The sequence below is a fragment of the Plutella xylostella genome, chromosome 15 (assembly GCF_932276165.1).
Source record: "Plutella xylostella chromosome 15, ilPluXylo3.1, whole genome shotgun sequence".
NCBI classification, from domain to species: Eukaryota; Metazoa; Arthropoda; class Insecta; order Lepidoptera; family Plutellidae; genus Plutella; species Plutella xylostella.
In genome coordinates, this window is record NC_063995.1 from 10,166,557 (window position 1) to 10,185,497 (window position 18,941).

An 18,941-nucleotide genomic window follows, 5' to 3' on the forward strand; every position below is an offset into this window, starting at 1 on the left:
GCTTCTGGATGATTGGACGAAAAGAACATTTCACCGAAGAATGAATCGTCGACAGAACGATTCCTTTCTGGATATTTCCACGACATAAACTTTCATCTAAGAAGCATTTGTAGACAGACAGAACTTGTACCAAATCATTCACCTAAAAACAATTTTCCCGCAAAACGTAAAGTTTTATGAAATTGCTAAAAGCAATAATATAGGCACTTGTGCTTGAGATATCAAGTAATCTAAAAAATAAAAAAATAATGTGGGTAGTCATAATTTTTTTTTACTTGTCAAAGTGTGTCTGTATTACATTACCATTACTCTCATCTTAATTTTATTAGAAAAAACCCGTAAAATGAGTAACTGTGAGTTAGTGAAGTCGAAACGTGGTAAAAATATTTTAATTCACGAGGGATATAGTTATCATTTGAACCGCAGTCGAGATACGACATATTACTGGCGCTGTAGTGAAAAAGATAAGAGCCGGTGCAATGTGTTTATTACCACTGTGTTAACAAATAATGCACACAGCCTTTTATCTAAAAATCATGAACATGCACATTTGCCAGACCCAGAGAAGCATATAGAATTTAAATTAAAGGATAATATTAAAAAAAAAGCCAGTTGTTCTATGGATACACCCGCGCAAATAGTACAGAAATGTATTCAAGAAATGCCGAGTTCCTGCGCACCCCACATGCCAAACAAAGACGCGATGAGGATGTTGATCCATAGGGTGAGAAACAAAGATTTACCTACTATTCCGAAGGACATTCATAATGTCGTTATACCAAATGAATTGACTGAAATTGGTTCTGAACAATTTTTATTGGGTCATTTTGCGGACAATAATGAGTGTGTGATTGTCTTTGCCACGAATGAAAATTTACGACTTTTAAAAGCAGCAGATTACTGGCTAATGGACGGAACTTTCCGTTGCTGTCCCCATCCTTTTTGCCAAATATACTCCATTCACGCCATGGTTGGTACACAGGAGGGCACACATAAAGTAGTTCCATTAGTATATGGCTTGCTTTCTCATAAAACCGAAAAATGTTATATAACATTTTTAGAAATTGTAAAAAGACAGGCAATAAATAGATTGAATTTTCGTTTAAACCCACGAATTATCATGACCGACTTTGAACGCACCGCTATGAAAGCCATAAAAAAGGTGTTCCCGTGCTCATTAAACAAATTGTGTTTTTTTCATCTGAATCAAAGTATCTGGCGTCACATCCAGTCAGCTGGTTTAGTGACCCGGTACACCAAAGATCCATCATTCGCTCATCAAATGAGACACATAGGTGCACTGGCATTTTTGGAGCCAACAGAGATCACAGATGCATTCGACATAATAAAAAACGAAGTCATACCGGAAGAAGCGCAGAGAGTAATAACATGGTTTAGCGAATATTATGTCAATGGATCGGCGAGAGTTTCTGAATGCGTTAGCTCAAGGATGACACTGAAACAGCGTCCACCTATGTTCCCCCCTCAAATGTGGTCAATCCATGATAGTCTGATGTCTTATGTGCCATTGTCTCAAAATGCCTTGGAATCATGGCACAACCGCTGGAACTCCTTACTAGGTCGACGCAAATGGAATATATTTAGAACGATCACAGAATTCAAGAAAGAACAGCACAATACTGATTGTATTATTGAATGCTTAAATTCATCGGAGCCCATGCCCAAGCGGAAGAGACTTCAATCAGCATACAGGAAAAGGATCACTCAGCACCTATCTAAAAAGAGTGAAATGGATATCAAAACATATATGAGTGGCTTGGCACATATTTGCCATTTAATTAAATAATCTTTTTTTGTTGTTGCTTATACAGGGTGTTTGATCATTGTCGATAAAAAATTAAATAAACATTATGTATCCTATACATACAGGGTGTAAATGACATGCTCCCGATAAATTTAACCACGTGATCTACTGGTCAAACTGAACAACTTTCCCCAAGAAACATACCCTCGGAAATGAACTTTTTTTTTCGATCTCCCATAAGTTTGATACCTACTGTGGAATTTTGTATGGGAGATCGAAAAAAAAAGTTCATTTCCGAGGGTATGTTTCTTGGGGAAAGTTGTTCAGTTTGACCAGTAGATCACGTGGTTAAATTTATTGTGAGTATGTCATTTACACCCTGTATATACCTATACATATAATGTATATTTATATTATAATTTGATAATCTTCTTTATAATAAATGATAATACGTTTACGAACGTAACACGCCATTCAATGAATATACATATTTATATTAAGTTAACTCAATGTTAGATTTTTTTTATGTCACAATTTTTGTATTTTTCCCAAAAAAATACAAAAAATTGAATAATTTTACATGAAAGTTTTTTTTTAAAATGAGATACTTGCCTATACTTACCTGATTTAAAATTATTTACAAATAAAAAAGATATGATATACCTAGTCAAAAATATTTTGTTGATTTTCCTGATTATAAATAAACATTATGAAAAATAATACGCATAATATTTGTTTAATTATTACTTAGGTACGTGTTTCTGTTTTTTTTTTCTTTTTCAAAACATATAATTATTTATTTTCTTATACATCGGACATGAACTTTTTTTTTCGATCCGCCATACAAAATTCCACAGTAGGTATAAAACTTTGTATGGCGTATCGAAAAAAAAGTTCATTTCCGAGGGTATGCTTCTTGGGGATATTTGTTCAGTTTGACCAGTAGATCAAGTGGTTAAATTTATCGGGAGCATGTCATTTACACCCTGTATCTATGTTTTCATGTTATTTTTTGCCTTTGTGTTCCTACCAGCAGTTCGGCTTATACTAATAAACATGTAATCTCTGTTTATTACCTATTTGTTTTTATTATTATCCTTCTTTCTTCCTAGTAAAAATTTTATAGGTGTATGACGACCTCCGTGGTGGAGTGGCTTGTACACCACCTAGGTGTCGCCAGCTCCGAGGTCCCGGGTTCGAATCCCGGTAGGGGGCAAATGTTTGTGTGATGTTGTGGATGTTTATACATATATATTTGTCTGTCTGCAAATGCTTCTTAGATGAAAGTTTATGTCGTGGAAATATCCAGAAAGGAATCGTTCTGTCGACGATTCATTCTTCGGTGAAATGTTCTTTTCGTCCAATCATCCAGAAGCGAATAGTTCTGTCGGTGAATCGTTCTTTGATGAAAGATTCCGAGGTCCAATAATTCGGAGGCGTATAGTTCTGTCGGTGAATCGTTCTTTGATGAAAGATTCCGTCGTCCAAAAATTCGGAGGCGAATAATTCAGTCGGTGTATCGTTCTTTGGTGAAAAATTCTGTCGAAGAAAAGTCATGCGGAGAAATGACCGTCGGAAATACGTTTCAGATTCACTCATTGTGGGGCATTGTGTCCATTATGTACGAATCGGTTACTGATTTACTTTACCCGTTCACAATACACGGTTGCGTAATCCGGGCCCTTCAAATGATGTATGCCGGAAATTAATAAGCTATCTCCATCGATTTTTTAATCTTTTATTTTTTTTATTCGAGTTTGGCTTTGGACGCAAACTTCATACAGTTCTAGAGCCGCACCGCTACGTAAAGCTGAGAGATGTTCACTGATAAAATTTTACCGTGTATAACGTGCATTAGAGCATTTTTAATTAAGAAATATAGCAACGAGAAATAAGGAATAGGACATAAAATACATATTTATATAAAAGAAATTAAAGTTAACTTTCTAAAAAAAAGTTTTATTTCTATTTAATTCTTAATTAAATATAATACAAAACAAGTTTGCATAACACTATTTCATTGAAAAGTACATTAAGGGCTATAAGATTTTCCAATGGTCAGATAAAAGTTATCTGAGGAATAATTCTGATGCTGTCGCGTCAGAATGCTTGTATGAGACAGTGACAGGAACTATTTTATGCCTCAGAAAACATTTATCTGACTATTGAAAAATCAGGCCTTAGTTATTTCACGACACCAAGTAACATTTAGATATGATTTACATTTTAGACGACATCGACACAGTAGATAACACCAATAAGAAAATGGGAAATATGTAGGTTCCATTAGTAGACACGACTATGACTACCGCTTAAATTTTACGTTGCCACATTATATTATTATGAGGTTTTTTTTAAAGATTTCACTAAAGAAATAAGATGAATAAAGTGTAACAGCGCCCAATCAGAAATGGCGATGTTCGTTATTCACGTACCTACTCGGTATTTTTTGGTCTACGGGGTATATAGGCTAACTTTTACAGGGTGTTATTACTTATACCATATATCGAGTCTATTGGACTGGTAACGGGATCGTCACTTATAAAATCCCTGCGTATAGAACATAGCAATTGATTGTATACGTGAGCACATTCGCCACTGAAGAAAACAACGATCGAATACTTAAAGACAGAATAAAAAGTAATAATTATTCTTAAGCTCTATCTGAACTTAATTATTGTTAAAAATAACTACACCCTATACGCAAATCTTATAATTATATATAACTAGCTGTTCCCGCGCGCTTCGCTTCGCCTTAAAAAGTTTTCCCGTGGGAATTCCGGGATAAAAAGTAGCCTATGTTCTTTCCCAGGGTCTAGAACGTATGTATACCAAATTTCATTCAAATCCGTTCAGTAGTTTTGGCGTGAAAGAGTAACAGACAGACAGACAGACAGACAGACACAGTTACTTTCGCATTTATAATATTAGTAAGGAAGTAAGGATAAGGATAAATCGATGAAATACATAAAATATTTATGTCGTCAGTCACCGTCATTTCAACCAAGTTTTAGGTATAACTAAAGTTGCACTAATGCACCACTCACACTCAAATAACAAATGCACAAATCTTGATCTGTGATTGGTTAATTTATCTTAAGTGCGCCCGGTAGGAAACCTAGATCGTTAGTAGGTCTATTAGTGTCTCAAAGTTGTTCGAATTATACCTGGAAACCTGTTACTTGGTACAAATGTATGCCATTTATTTGCATGAGAATTGCATCACGATCGATGTAGGATTGTGATTATGGTGGCTGGCCTAAGGGTAGGGGTATTTCAAATGTGTAGGTATTCTAAGTACACTTATGTAATTACATTAGATGTTATACAATAAACATATTCTTATAGTAATTATATTATAGTTCAAAAGTTCTTCCCACGAACCCATTTAAATTAGCCACAATCACTTCAGAAACCTCCAAGTACCTACTCCAAATCCAAAACAGGAGTAAATATCTCAATATTTTTAATGATTATCACTCTACATCTACAGTGCTGCTACATTGTATTACGCCATGGTCAAGCGTATTCAAATATGACCAACCACGTTACTTTACCAAAACGTTAGCCATCTGCGCATTTTGAACGAATGATATGAGGAATCCTCTCATACCATTCATTCATCAATAGACAAATACCAGCTGAGCGGTATAGCGCGCACCAATGGCATCGCGCGGTTTTAACACAGTCCATCCGCAACTCCTAAAACCTTCCTTCTCATTGGTCAAAGTCCCGTCATCCCTACACCGTTCACTGGCTACCCTCATCACTGCGGCCTCTTCTGGTTGATGAGGAGGAACCTGGTCGGCCGTCAGGCGAGGTGCGACAGGTCGTCTAGCTCGGGCGGCTGCTGCTGGCCGGCGGCCGGCGCGCGCGCGAACACCGGCTTGGAGACCACGGACACTGGCGCCTGAGGGGTTAAGAGAGGTTAAGTACTGTTGGCGGTCTACAGGTTAACAGTTTGCTGCCTCCGCGGCATGGCATCTTTAAATATTGGTTCTCTGTACCGCTATCGCTAGATGAAGTTATGAGGGCTTTTATAGCAAAACATTTTAGGGGTAAATGGTTTATCCAAAGATAAGTATAAATACATATACAACATACTCTTAGCAGTTATTTTCAAGATATATAATTACGTTAGCTAGCCAAAACCTGGGGTCTACCCCTCAGAATATACCTCGGACCGTCAAAATACATATTTATAAGCTAAGGGCGTATAAATTAAATACAGCCATGTATCACCAAAACATTCGTAGGTATTAATTCAATCCATCAAATGTGCAATGGGGAGTCACGCAGTAGGTAGGTACCTATTGAGATAAATTAAGTATTTGGCAGGGCTAGTCTTCTAGGGTTTGTATAATATTATGTAATTATTAGCAAATTAAGGTGCAACTTGGTGGCGGACAACATGAGCAGACGACGCGGCGTCGAGTATCACTATGTGCGAAATGCCACGAAAACTTGACGTGTCTACCACAATCTCACGTCGTTAGCCGCCAACTTGCACCCTTATCACCACACCCACCTGCGAGTGCTGCAGATGCTGCAGGCTGAGCTGCTGCTGCGGCGGCACGCCTACCACCACCACCTTCTGCGGCGCGGCCGGCCCGCTCGTCACCACCACCGACTACAACAGGACATTACTACACATGCATGGAACGGAGGAGGGCAGAGGCAAGTAAGGGACCATCTCCACAAGTCGTAATATGTGGGGACATCTCACAAACTGCCATCCGACCCCAAACTAGGCAGAGCCTGTGATATGGGTGTCGGACAGCTGATAAGCTCAACAAATACATGGATAGATACATATTAAATATATAAACGACAACCAGACACAAGGCAAACACAAGTGTTCATCACACGAATCTTTGCCCTCGGCGGGATTCGAACCCGCGACCCCAAGCTTCGGAAGCACTTCACTACCGCCTAAGCTACGGTGCCATAGTAGAACAAAAGTTGTTCAGATTTTCCACCATTTGCAAGGCACGATTTCCTCGCTCATATAGACGGTCCCTTGTCATTTGCCTGTTATCGATTTAGATGCTTTACAAGGGATTAACTAATCAAAATTGAAAATAGAAATAAATTGAGACGACAGGGGATTAGTCCGTAATTAAGTTGAAGATCTATAACAGCTGCAACTGTGTTTGATTCTTGCTTGGGAATATCCAGAATACCAACTAAAATAGCAGAAGTTAGTTTTCATTCCAACCTTGTTTCTTCTTAGGAGCAAGACAAGGATTAATATTCATAATATCTTCAAAAGCAAGAGCATTCATTTCATACCCAATAAGAAGCTTTTATCAAAATGGCAATATTTAAGTATTCATGTACATTCTGCCATGAAATAATACTTCTCAATGCTGTTAGGTATTCACTATTCATGCATTTTCGGTAAGATTTTATTCTCATTCTCTTTACTGATACCATCACATTAGTCGTCGTATGTTATATTTTATTCAGTTTATTGAAATAATAAGAAAAGCAACGTTACCTGCACATTTTGATTCCGTATAATGGTCGGTTGTGACGTGTGCATCACAATGTGTCCCGAACTGCTGGCTGGTTGGTTCTGGACAAACACATACATTTTTTTAAATAATATCATATCATATCATAAAGAAATTTTAAAAACATTTATCCTCTCGTGTCGTTGTCGCTTTGGTAGAGTGTGGGCCTTATAGTTGGATAATAAGGGATTCCAAGGACAGAGTTCCCTGGAGCTCCTTGGGAGAGGCCTATGTGCAGCAGTGTACTTTTACGGACTTGAGTCGACAATATTCGTGATTCGCACACTGTTTTTTTTAATAAATTTAAATTATTACATATTATACACAGTACCGTTGACTCTGCTAGTGTAGTGGGTACTCACCAAGCCCGGCGGTTTCTGCGACACGATGACGAACTTCTGCGGCGGCGGCGTGGGCGGCGCCGGGGCCGCCATCACCACCGTGCGCGGCGCTGGTGGATCTGCTGGGGTAATATACTTTAGTGTGTGCTGAGTAAAGGTTATATTTTGTATTCGGTTGTGAGCTCAATAAGATATAAGTGCGATATAAATAATATATAAGTCAATTATGTCATAAATGAATTTCCTGATTCCAACAGCCTTCATTATAACTAAGGTGGATCAACAACTGACGCGGTCTGCAGTGCTTGAGAAGAACTACTTGATGCTTTACGCGTTTTTTGTGATCTATCGAAGGCTTTCGACAGTGTTGATGATAAAGATCTGCTTATGAAACTGAAACCCTACGGATTAAATGGTAAGAGCTTCTTCACTCTTAGAATGTTACGCCATAAATAGTGCTGTCCAATCGACATAAATGGAGTGCGCTCAGCTTGCTCACCTTTCAGCATGGGTGTTCCTCAGGGCTCGATTTTGGCACCGACTTTTTTACGTTTTATTTTTTTTATTTGATTCTATCCTTATAAGGCTCAAGACGAAAACTGATGATTATTAAGCCATAAGCCTTGGGTCTGGATTATGTCTTTATTTTTGCCTCACATGAGGACAATGGGGCTTACGAGGTTATGGTGACTCACCTGGCCTGGCGGTGACGGTGATGGGCGCGGAGGGCGGCGCGAGCGGCGGCGTGCACGTGACCACGGCCACCGCGCCGCCGCCGCCGCCGCCGCTGCTCGGCACAGATGAGCGCAGCTTCATCACCATCTGTTGTAGGCTGGGGCCGAGGTAGCCGTATTCACGTCTGGTGGGGAGTAGGGGTGGGGTTAATTATTTGTGGTACATAAATAGTTATCGATTTCTTGTACGGCCACATGTCCAAGTTGTGGGCGTGGTTCAATGCTCTTCGAGTTCTGTTAGACTGTTCCCAAGTAACATTTTTGGTTTTAGAAAGGTTTTGAAAAGGTTCTAGAACCTTTGTATGGAAATCTACTCGTAAGTCTTAGAAGGCTCAATAACGTTATATTAACCTTATATTAACCTCCTGAGTGCAAAAAGGGCCCACGTTTTAGAACCTTTCTGAGAGCTACAGCAAAACCTATAGCTCAAACCCAGAACCTTTTGATCTAATTACACAGAACCTGTATATAACCTTCACAACCTTAATTTAACGTTAACATAACCTTGGAAGACAGCTTTTAAGTTCTAAATTAGTCCTGGATGTAACTCTACTATAACTTGAAACATATTTGATGGATATTTGTAATGCCTTTCCGGGACTCTCGGGTTTTAAAATGTTTCTGTGTAAGATTTTATAATAATTATAATAAATGGCGCCAGTATCTGACACTTTCCAAGACTCAAAATGGCTAACTTGTAAGTGTTGTATTAATAAAAAATATAGTTAGTAGTTAGGCTGAAGTCAGGAAATATGAAAACCTTGTGCGACTAGCACTTTATTGTGATACTTTCGGATTATAGTTCTGTATAAGTGACGGGCCTTTTGTAAATAATAAATTTGAAGATATTTTAATTAAAAAAAATAGATAAAATTTTATTTTGTGTAAAGTTATATTACAAATAAAAGTACTGTCTATATAAAAAAAACATATATTTGGAATAGTATAGCACACGCTACTGAATTTTCCCCTAATTAATTAAAATACATCTTTTTTTGCTAAGTATTTTTTCATTTCAGTGCAAAAATATGGCGGCCGTTAGGAAATTACTAAAAAGCATTAAACATATTTTGAGGATGCCTCTAAAGCTTTAAAATATTCTTGAAAGAATTAAATCATGCCTTTAGCTCATAGCCAGTGCTTAATGCTTTTGGTTTTCACCAAGTAGTCCTAATTTGTTTGCCTAGACAACTCTCATCAGCCTTAAGGTTTAAGATAGGTTTTAAAAATTACTTATAAGTGATTTCAACATTCCATAACTTTATGGTTGTATCGAGGTTAAAAATTTAACTGTAAGCTCTCACTTTAGCATAAATGCTAGCTTTTCTAGAACTTTATTAGGAGTCTACGACAACTATAAGATCCTAGAACTATATGCTCTTGAAAGACAAGTTAAAATAACGTTAATTTAAACTCTTATCAGCAGTTCCAAGGTTGTATTAATAAACAATTGGTTTTAGGACTTATTAATCATTCTCAAGTACTCAATATGACCAGATAGCAAAGCATTAACCTTTTCACAACCCTTATAAAACCAAAAGGCATTTCTTACAACCTAAGCTCGAATTAAATGTTACTTGGATTCTGTTAGAATTCTTTTTTGAGAAAGAAAAGTCTTAAGTCATATATACAAATACAAATGCCATTTATTTCCAAATAATTAAGTTATTTTCATACATGCATCATATACATATAAGTATTCATTTATTCAGATAATATAATTAAGAAGTCATATATACCTAAGCATAAATAAAGTTACAAAGGCAGTCTCATGGTATGAATAACGGCACAGGCTAGAAATTTAAAATTTGATTCAGGAGAAATTAAGCTTATAAAATAAAAAGTCTATATAAATAAGTTTTATGTGTTTGAAAACTAAGTGTTAATTTATGAATTAATTATTCATACAAGTAACTGTTAATTTAGTCACTGGTAATCATCAGATACCTCACTACCGGAGCCAACATCACTACAGACAAACATTATGTCTTACAACTAACAGCTCGCACTCACTTATAATCATCGACAGCATCAGGCGGCTGCCTCAGATGCCTGACCACGGGAGCCAGCACCTTCAGCAGCTGCGTCTTGAGGTTCCCGACCGTCCTAAATCCTAGGTAGGATCCAAGGTAGCATCCTACATAGGCCAGTGTAAACAGAACGTCCTAACTCCAACTTGTAGGAAGCCAATTTGTAGTGCTCTACATGTAGTCTAGTCTATTCGACGCTTTACAACTAACAGCGCGCACTCACTTGTAATCATCCACGGCATCAGGCGGCTGTCTCAGATGCCTCACCACCGGCGCGAGCACCTTCAGCAGCTGCGTCTTGAGGTTCCCGGCCGCGAGGCGGTCGCCGCCGCCGCCGCCCAGCGCGCCCTCGAGCCGCTCGCCTAGCCAGCGGACGCGCGGGAGGATGAATACCTGGGGGAGGGGAAGATAGGTTGGTGACAATTTATACCACTCAGGGTTATGGGTCGAAGGATGGGTTGACGACAATACGTTTCCAAGTTATAAAAATCTAAATTCAATATAATTCGTATTTTATATCATGAAAAAAACCTTCCCTTTTTTAATTAAATCACTTTACACTTAGATAAAGTAAAGTACTTATCATGAAAGGAGAACGAAATGTCGGCCATTATAGATTGGCAAGTTTCTTGGCTACCCTCCTTGCGGGGTGAAAGACGCGGAGGGGACGAGGTACCCAAGACGACAGCGGGTAGCGGGAGGGGCAGCGGGGAAGGGCAACGCGTGCACTGCATGTCATTGTTACGGCAGTCTCGGCCGCGCAGCCGAGGCGGCCACATGTCTTATATAGTCTGTCATCATTTGAGTGCGACCCACATGAGATCATTGATCCTGAGACCATTAGTCTTAGGATGAGTGTTGAGGCCTTTTTAATATTATCATTATATTATTATTAGGTATCTATAATTCGTCAACAAAATAACGTTAAAAACAACAAATCGTATAATGTCTCAATATAGGGGCTTCTTGTAGAACAGCGTACCGGATCAGTCATGCTACGCGGCTAAAGGTTGGTACTGCGCAGTCAGATACGAAAAAGTAAACAACAAAGACGAAGAGTCCATATGACAGTGCGTCAGTTGTCAGTTCTTGTAACTAGGAAAGCAACCAAAATTTATGTGATTTAATGAAAGTAATTAATGAGCAAAACACAGAGAAAAATTAAAAAATTGATGAAATTTTGAAAGAAAATGGTCAAATTCAAATTCAAATGGTTTAATCGACGTAAAATTTTACAATTATTTGTCGATAGTCATCTACCACCATTTCACAAAGGCCCCGTCATTGAGAAGGAAAGAAATGGCGAAAGAAACTCCTCGAGCATCTTTTCAACTTTTTCCTTATAATCTATTACAATTTTTACTTATATCTAGTACCTACAATTTTACTTAAGTACCTATATCCATTTCATTTTTTCAATAGCCTTAGCTGAGGTGGACAAGACCACGTGTTTTTGTCGTTTAAATAATCATTTATACTATAGTAAGCTTTACTACATAATGTAGCTTTAACATAATTCTTAAATTTTTGCTCAGTAAGGTTTATTGCTTCATTTGATAATTTATTATAAAAACGTATACAGTTCCCCATGAATGATGTGTTTGTTTTCGAAAGTCTGAGTGTGGGGAAAAGCAACTTATCTAAATGAATCCTACTTTACTAAATGAATTTAAGTTTTTACGAACATACATAATATTTTCATAGATATATTGGCATGGAACAGTTAGTATACCTATTTCCTTAAACGTATCTCTTAATGAAATTCTAGACCCTAATACATATATGGCTCGAATTGCTCGTTTTTGCAGAACAAAGATTTGATTAATGTCAGCCGCTCGTCCCCACAATAGAATTCCGTAAGACATAACACTATGAAAATAACTAAAATACACAAGCCTGGCTGTATCTACATCTGTTAACTGTCTAATGGTTCTAACCGCATAAGCTGCAGAACTCAATCTACCGCTTATCCTCTCAATATGGGGTCCCCATTGCAACTTTGAGTCAATTGTAATACCCAGGAATACCGTTTCATTTACTAACTCTAGCTTATCGTTATTCAATGTCAAATATGTCTCTACTTGTCTTACATTAGGCAAAGTGAATTTAATACATTTTGTTTTCTTGGAGTTAAGAGCTAAATTATTTACAGTGAACCAATTAGCAACTATGGAAAGAGTACTGTTTGCATTGTCAAAATTGACTTCTTGTCGCTTCAACTTAAATATAAGTGGTCATATCGTGCTTCGCCTACCCCCGGAATTAAATCCTATTGAACTTGTGTGGGGGTACGTGAAAGGCGAGCTCGCAAGAACGTCGATTGACTCTATCTTAGATAAAGAGATAAAAGACTTTGAGTTGCTTTTCTCTAATTATTCGCCTGAAAAGTGGAGAAATTGTGACGACCATGTCATAAAAAATTAAGACGAATATTATAAATCTGATAGAGTATTTGACGATGTATTGGACAGGTATGTTATTGTTTATTTATAATTTAATGTAAATTAAACATAAAATATTATAGGTGTACACTGAACTAATGTGACTGGCGTACTCTAGTACATTATACTTTAAAGTAGGTAATAGGTATAATGTTTTTTGGTTTTTGTCTTAGATTTATAATTGAAGTTAATGAAAACGATGATGAAGATGAGGATGACGACGACGATGAACAAGTTCAAACAGAGAGTGAACATGAAAGTGACATGGAAATTGATTTATAAAATAAAACACTTTTACAAAAATAAATTCAAATTGGTAGATATTCTGAAGGTAAACATCCAAATGATGATGGGCACCAATATATGGAAGCTGGGACCAGTACCAATAAAAATGAGTGATACATCGTTGAAAAGGTATTTTTTTGCAGAATATGAATAACGGAAGCGCTAGTCTTGATTTACTGTCCAATTAGAATAATCGTACCTTGAAAGTTTTTATATTTTATTTCTGTAATTTTTATGTTTTTGTTAGTTTTTCACATTCATTTTTAATTTTTAAAACAAAATGATCATAGTTCATATAATATTATATTTGTTTATTATCTCAGTAAATAAAACCAGTTGAAAGTAATTTCTCCAATTTCAATAATACGTGTTTACGTGTATTACGCCCTAACTGTCACCAGAAGAGAGAGTGCAATGCCATAGAAAAATACTTCCTTCCGACGAATATATTTCAAAATGGACAACTTATACGGATTTGTTGTCATAATACTTTTTTGCTCACTTGAAAAGAGCTAGCCAACGATGTATGTCTCATCTTTATTGGACATAGGTCCCAAAACGCCCATTGTCATTTTAATGCTGTCAAACTATAAATTTTAAGCTAAATATGACATTTACTCACTCATAGAATAAAATTTTACTTACGTCAGAAATAGTTACAAGCTATCGCGAGATTAATCCAGGCACACTTTTCTACGTGTGTAGCATGTCGTGCTACATCGCCCCCGCCACTTCTTTCACCCCGCAAGGAGGGTCGCCAAGTAACTTGCCACATTATAGTGCATGTTGCAGCTATTAACGAATGATAAGAGAGGAGTCGGCGTTTGTTTTTGCCGCTATAGACAAATAGGAAACGGTAGAGCTCTATAACGCACACCAATGGCGTAGCGTCGTTAAAAAAAATTTCACCTTCAAGGGGATCTACACTACACAGCAAACATTATACCAAAGGTGTTCTGCACCTGTTACGTGGTTCTTATGTGGTACACTTATACTTATGGGTCGATTACACCTAACGAGTACAGTGGCGAGTCAGTGTACTCGGCCTCGCACCCGGTCACTTGCTAGCCGTTCATTGGTCGAGGATCGGCCGAGGATACTGTCTCACCACTGTACTCGTTAGGTGTAATCGACCCATTATATAATGAATGTCAATGAAAATAAGCGCATCAACTGGATATACTAACCTTAACCACCTCGGGTCCCAACTCAGCCAAGCCCTGTATGGCGCCGTAGAGCGAGGCGAGCGGCGTCTTCTCGCTGTCCTTGGTGGCCGAGTTCATGCAGGGGCCGCCGCTCTCGTCGTTGGTTTGTGACGGGCATTGCAGGGCGCGGGAGAATAGACTGCAATGGGAGTTGTGCTTTTAGTTTATACGCTTTGATTTTGTTTTTCTATGGCAAGGCTCTATGGTATGGGCTACACCTGCAGGTTGCATTGGTAGGATGAGTCGCAGTGAAAGTTCGTAAATCAGTGAAAATAAATTGGAATTATTGATGATAAATTGATGTTTATATGCATTTTGTCCATTACGGGCTGTTGATGAGTACAGTTCCTGAGAACAGAGGTGGTGCACTTTTCTGAAGGCCCTCTATATCACCAAGGTAGATAAAGATGCTACGCCGCAGACTCAAAGACTCTGCCCTCTGTACGACCAGGGCACCATAGCACAGCAACAGACTCATAGATAAAGGCACCAATCTCTCACCGGGTGACCCTGGTCTGCAGGTTGTTGGTGCTGGTGTTGAAGGTCTTGCAGATCTGCGCCATGAGCCGCGCGGCGAAGTCCCGCAGCGCCCAGTGGTTGTCCATCTCGGGCCGCATGCACAGCTGCCGGGACACTATGCACGTCGACACCGACGGGATCAGCTCGTGCAACTGGAAGGTATGGGGATGTTTAGAGCAAGTTTACAGGGATGTTTGACGAAGGCTGATGATAGCGCAATCACTACATTGCATAGTATAAAGCAAAGTCATTTCCTGTGTCTGTCTCTATCTAGTATGTATGTATGCTTTGATCTTCAAAGCTACACAACACATTTCAAATAGGTAGAGAGATTTTAAGATTAAGCATATAATTATGTGCTTTTTATCCCGGAATTCCCATGGGATATCCCATACCTATTTATTATGGGAAGCGAAGCTCACGGGAAAATCCAGTAACTAGTAGTTATAAACGCGAAAGTTAGTGAGTGGATGTTTGTTACTCTTTCACGTAATTTCAATTTGAACGACTAGTACTCACATATTTCTCCAAATACAGCGTCTGATTATCTAGCAGCGCCTTGACCATGCGCATGAGGTAGATGAGCAGGGCCAGGTTGTTCTGCACCACGTTGACCTTCACGCCCTCCGAGATGAACGTGCACATGCGCGGCAGCATCTCGTGCAGCCCCGGGTCGCACGCGAGGGACTGCAGCGCTTCCTGTGAGGATATGGAGTTGCTTATCGAACAAATCAAATAAACCAGTTTATTAATATTGATATTGCCTTCTTGATGACCTGTACTCTGTACCTTAAGCCTTGTATCTACTTGAGCGTCTCGGACAAATGAGCCACTCATTCGCCTGAGCATGCTAAAGTGGAATGTAAAATGTGAGTAATAAATATTATTATTTTCTTGCAAGGACACCTTATATCAGTTATCACCATCTTTGTTAGGCTCACCACATGTCCTAAACTCTCTCTTTCTCACTGTCATTACAATGCATCACAACTATAGACAGGTGAAGTAGTCAGACTAGCCAGTAGTGGTAATGAGGAAGGTGTAGACACTGTTATGTTATTACTTAGGAGAGGCTAAGTCCAGCAGCATTTTTACCATTTAAAAAATATTATAAAGTGAAGTTAGTTGGCACAACTCACAGCCCGTCGCCCCTCGTCGCTGCCAACGCAGGCCTCCGTGATCTCCTTGTAGTAGAGCTGCTGCTCCACACTGAGCTCGTGCGTGGCGAGCTGCTTCACGTGCACGGACTCGGACGCTTTCAGCCGCGCCGCCTTGCCGCACACTGGCTTGCCTGGGAAAAATTTAATGTTTATTTTACTTTATTGGTTAGCATAGAAATAGACAGATAATCCAAAACAGAACTTTTGGATTATGTTATATTTTATATATCATCTTTTACATATTTGTATTTTGTTCAGTTATTATTTAGCTGTACAAAAAACATATTTTGATAGGTATTATAAATACATAAAATTTTACTAAGTTATCAATTGCTATAAGTCTTCCAGATCAATTCAAATAAATCTAAAATTAACTATGAGGGACCTATATAAAACTGAGATCTTATAATTATAATTAAATGGATAACTTTCAACCTAATTCAGCATTAATAATAATTATGTTGTATGTAGCTACTAGTAAAATCTTCCACGCACCTGCAGCATCCTTGTTAGCTGGTTTGTTGAGTTTAGTAATGGGATCCACAGACTCCAACTTCTGTGCCTCCTTGGACAATGGCGGTGGGTTCTCCGGCACAGTCGGCTGCACCCCATCTACACTGAGCCAATGTGCCCTCACTGACACATCCAGTGGCACTTTGGGTGGAGGGGCAGACAGGATCTCTGACAAGTCTATCTCCTTCTCTTCAATAAAGTGCAGCTCCCGACCTCCTCCTGATGCAAATCTAAATGGCAGAGACTCTGTTTGAATGAAACCATACTGTGGCTGTAAAGAAAATAAAAAGTTATTAAGTACAGAGTTTTTTAAACATAAATAAAATAATTTGATTGTATGCAAATTAGAAATGGTACATACCTCAATGTTTTTAATTTTCAAGGCATGATCAATATCCGAGATAGCGAGTTTCTGTCTCTTGGAGTGGTGCATGAACTTCATAGCATCTTGCACGATGACTTTCAGCCGGTAAGTGACATCATCCGCCAGTTCTTTCGCTGCATCGTCTCCGAGGCTAGCGATACCAATACTTTCTGCTATCACTTTCATAGAATCTATAGACAGAGCTGAACCGTAAGCAAACTCGGAGTCACCCATGTTGGATAAACAAAATATTTTATGATTACTAATAATTAGAAATCTTCTTTACAGGTAATCTTTGCTATTAGAACTGATATTGTTAAACATTATGAGTGTAGTGGTTTGTGTTTTAGCGACTTTATTAAGTAATTAGACGGTCAAATCGACTAAAAACCGTAATAAATCCAAAACAAATCCCGTATTTTTACGAGAAAACGAGAAATACGACGCGTTGGTTGACACAAATGACACAATCACACTGACAAGAGTGACATCATGACAGTTTAGTAAGTTACTCTATGGTGACAGTTGTGATCACAGAAAATATTTGCACTGCCTTGGTGGTCTCTAGATAATAATCTAGAAATCTCCAATTAGTCCAGTCAATGAATGACTCAAAATTAGGTGTAGAGTGCGTGAGCAGGTAACTAAGCGATTCCTTCAGAAACTTGTTCAGGGGGCTTAGGTTGTTAACATACCAAAAGTCCTGACTCCTAGGTGATGAGCGGGGGGAAAAAGGGGGGGATAAAGGTACGAATTTTTGGTTTTTATCTTATATCTCGAAAACGGTGCATCGGAGAGAAATATTTTCAACTAATGAAATGGAGCTCTTAAAATTATCTAAAACTTTTATATCATATGTTTTTTTCAAATTCCTAACCGTTTTCGAGCTATTACCCTCGGAAAAAGTTTAAATTTACAAGAAAAATTCATTCATGTCAAAACATTCATAAACATTGCATCATATTGTCTAAACCTATTCATTAACGAATAAAATGAAGAGGAAAGAAGTTGTAGATTTTTTAATTTCCTTTTAGAATATATATGCTGGTTAATGTCCAACCCACCTAAAGTTACAGCTATTTTACTTACACTTAAGCTTACTAACTCGGTGACTCGGCTTAACTCGGTGAGTTATGTCAGTGAATTTACACTGACAAGTCAGACAGAAGTCCAGTCAAGGAATGAGGTGTAGAGTGCGTGAGCAGGTAACTAAATATGAGTCCAATGAAAGACACATTCACGCTGTGCTCCAGCTACCAAGTTTCCTATAGAAGCCATGTATGATGCACGTATGACTAGTTTACACAGTACGAGCTAGCGTGCGAGCCTACCGAGTAGCTGTACTGTATTGCACCGCTTACGCTTGGATGTAATGTAACTTACGAGCAATAATTATGACATGTGAGTTGGTCAGCAGCTCGCATTCACATCCGAGTTACTTGAAAATTTTTATGTTTTCACTCGTCGTCTACTCACCCGGCACCAACTTGCACATGAAAGCTACTCGTATCGTTTGGGCACGTTCAGCAGTGGCAGTAGCTAATTATTTTCATTTTTTTAAACAAGTTCACTCGACATCTCGATTTGACTTGGGCTGTAGGTGTCGTGTGGATAGCAAAGGCGATTCAAGCTACTGGCGTGCGAGTAGACAAACCGACTAGCTGTCTACTGGCCTGGCAGCAGCTCGCACTGTGTAAACGATCCTACTGTGTCTGCCTATTTTTGGCCCATTTATAAATATTTTTCATGTTGCAACACTGTTAGAAAAAAAAAACAGAAATTGAAATAATGATGTCGGCCGAATAATTAAGTCCAGTCAAGGAATGAGGTGTAGAGTGCGTGAGCAGGTAACTAAATATGAGTCCAATGAAAGACACATTCACGCTGTGCTCCAGCTACCAAGTTTCCTATAGAAGCCATGTATGATGCACGTATGACTAGTTTACACAGTACGAGCTAGCGTGCGAGCCTACCGAGTAGCTGTACTGTATTGCACCGCTTACGCTTGGATGTAATGTAACTTACGAGCAATAATTATGACATGTGAGTTGGTCAGCAGCTCGCATTC

General features: G+C 38.6%; 1 protein-coding gene across 3 annotated transcripts; it reads right to left on the reverse strand.

The window, feature by feature from the left end:
* Window positions 1-4,721: 4,721 nt before the first annotated feature.
* LOC105387715 (transcription initiation factor TFIID subunit 6) lies at window positions 4,722-17,352 on the reverse strand. Of its 3 annotated transcripts, XM_048625874.1 has the most exons (13): window positions 16,871-17,352; window positions 16,492-16,780; window positions 15,976-16,127; window positions 15,356-15,535; window positions 14,819-14,988; window positions 14,300-14,456; window positions 10,669-10,779; window positions 10,370-10,428; window positions 8,318-8,481; window positions 7,644-7,744; window positions 7,266-7,343; window positions 6,294-6,395; window positions 4,722-5,675 (listed from the first exon to the last, which is right to left on the reverse strand). In XM_048625874.1, exons 1-13 carry the CDS (start codon window positions 17,105-17,107, stop codon window positions 5,577-5,579), a joined length of 1,899 nt encoding a protein of 632 aa, XP_048481831.1. In that variant the 5' UTR covers window positions 17,108-17,352; the 3' UTR covers window positions 4,722-5,576. The 3 variants fall into 3 exon arrangements, with proteins under 3 accessions (XP_048481831.1, XP_048481833.1, XP_048481830.1); XM_048625876.1 differs by lacking the exon at window positions 10,370-10,428 and having other exon boundaries at window positions 7,644-7,741; window positions 10,610-10,779; window positions 16,871-17,351; XM_048625873.1 differs by lacking the exon at window positions 10,370-10,428 and having other exon boundaries at window positions 10,610-10,779; window positions 16,871-17,351.
* Between the last annotated feature and the right edge of the window lie 1,589 nt (window positions 17,353-18,941).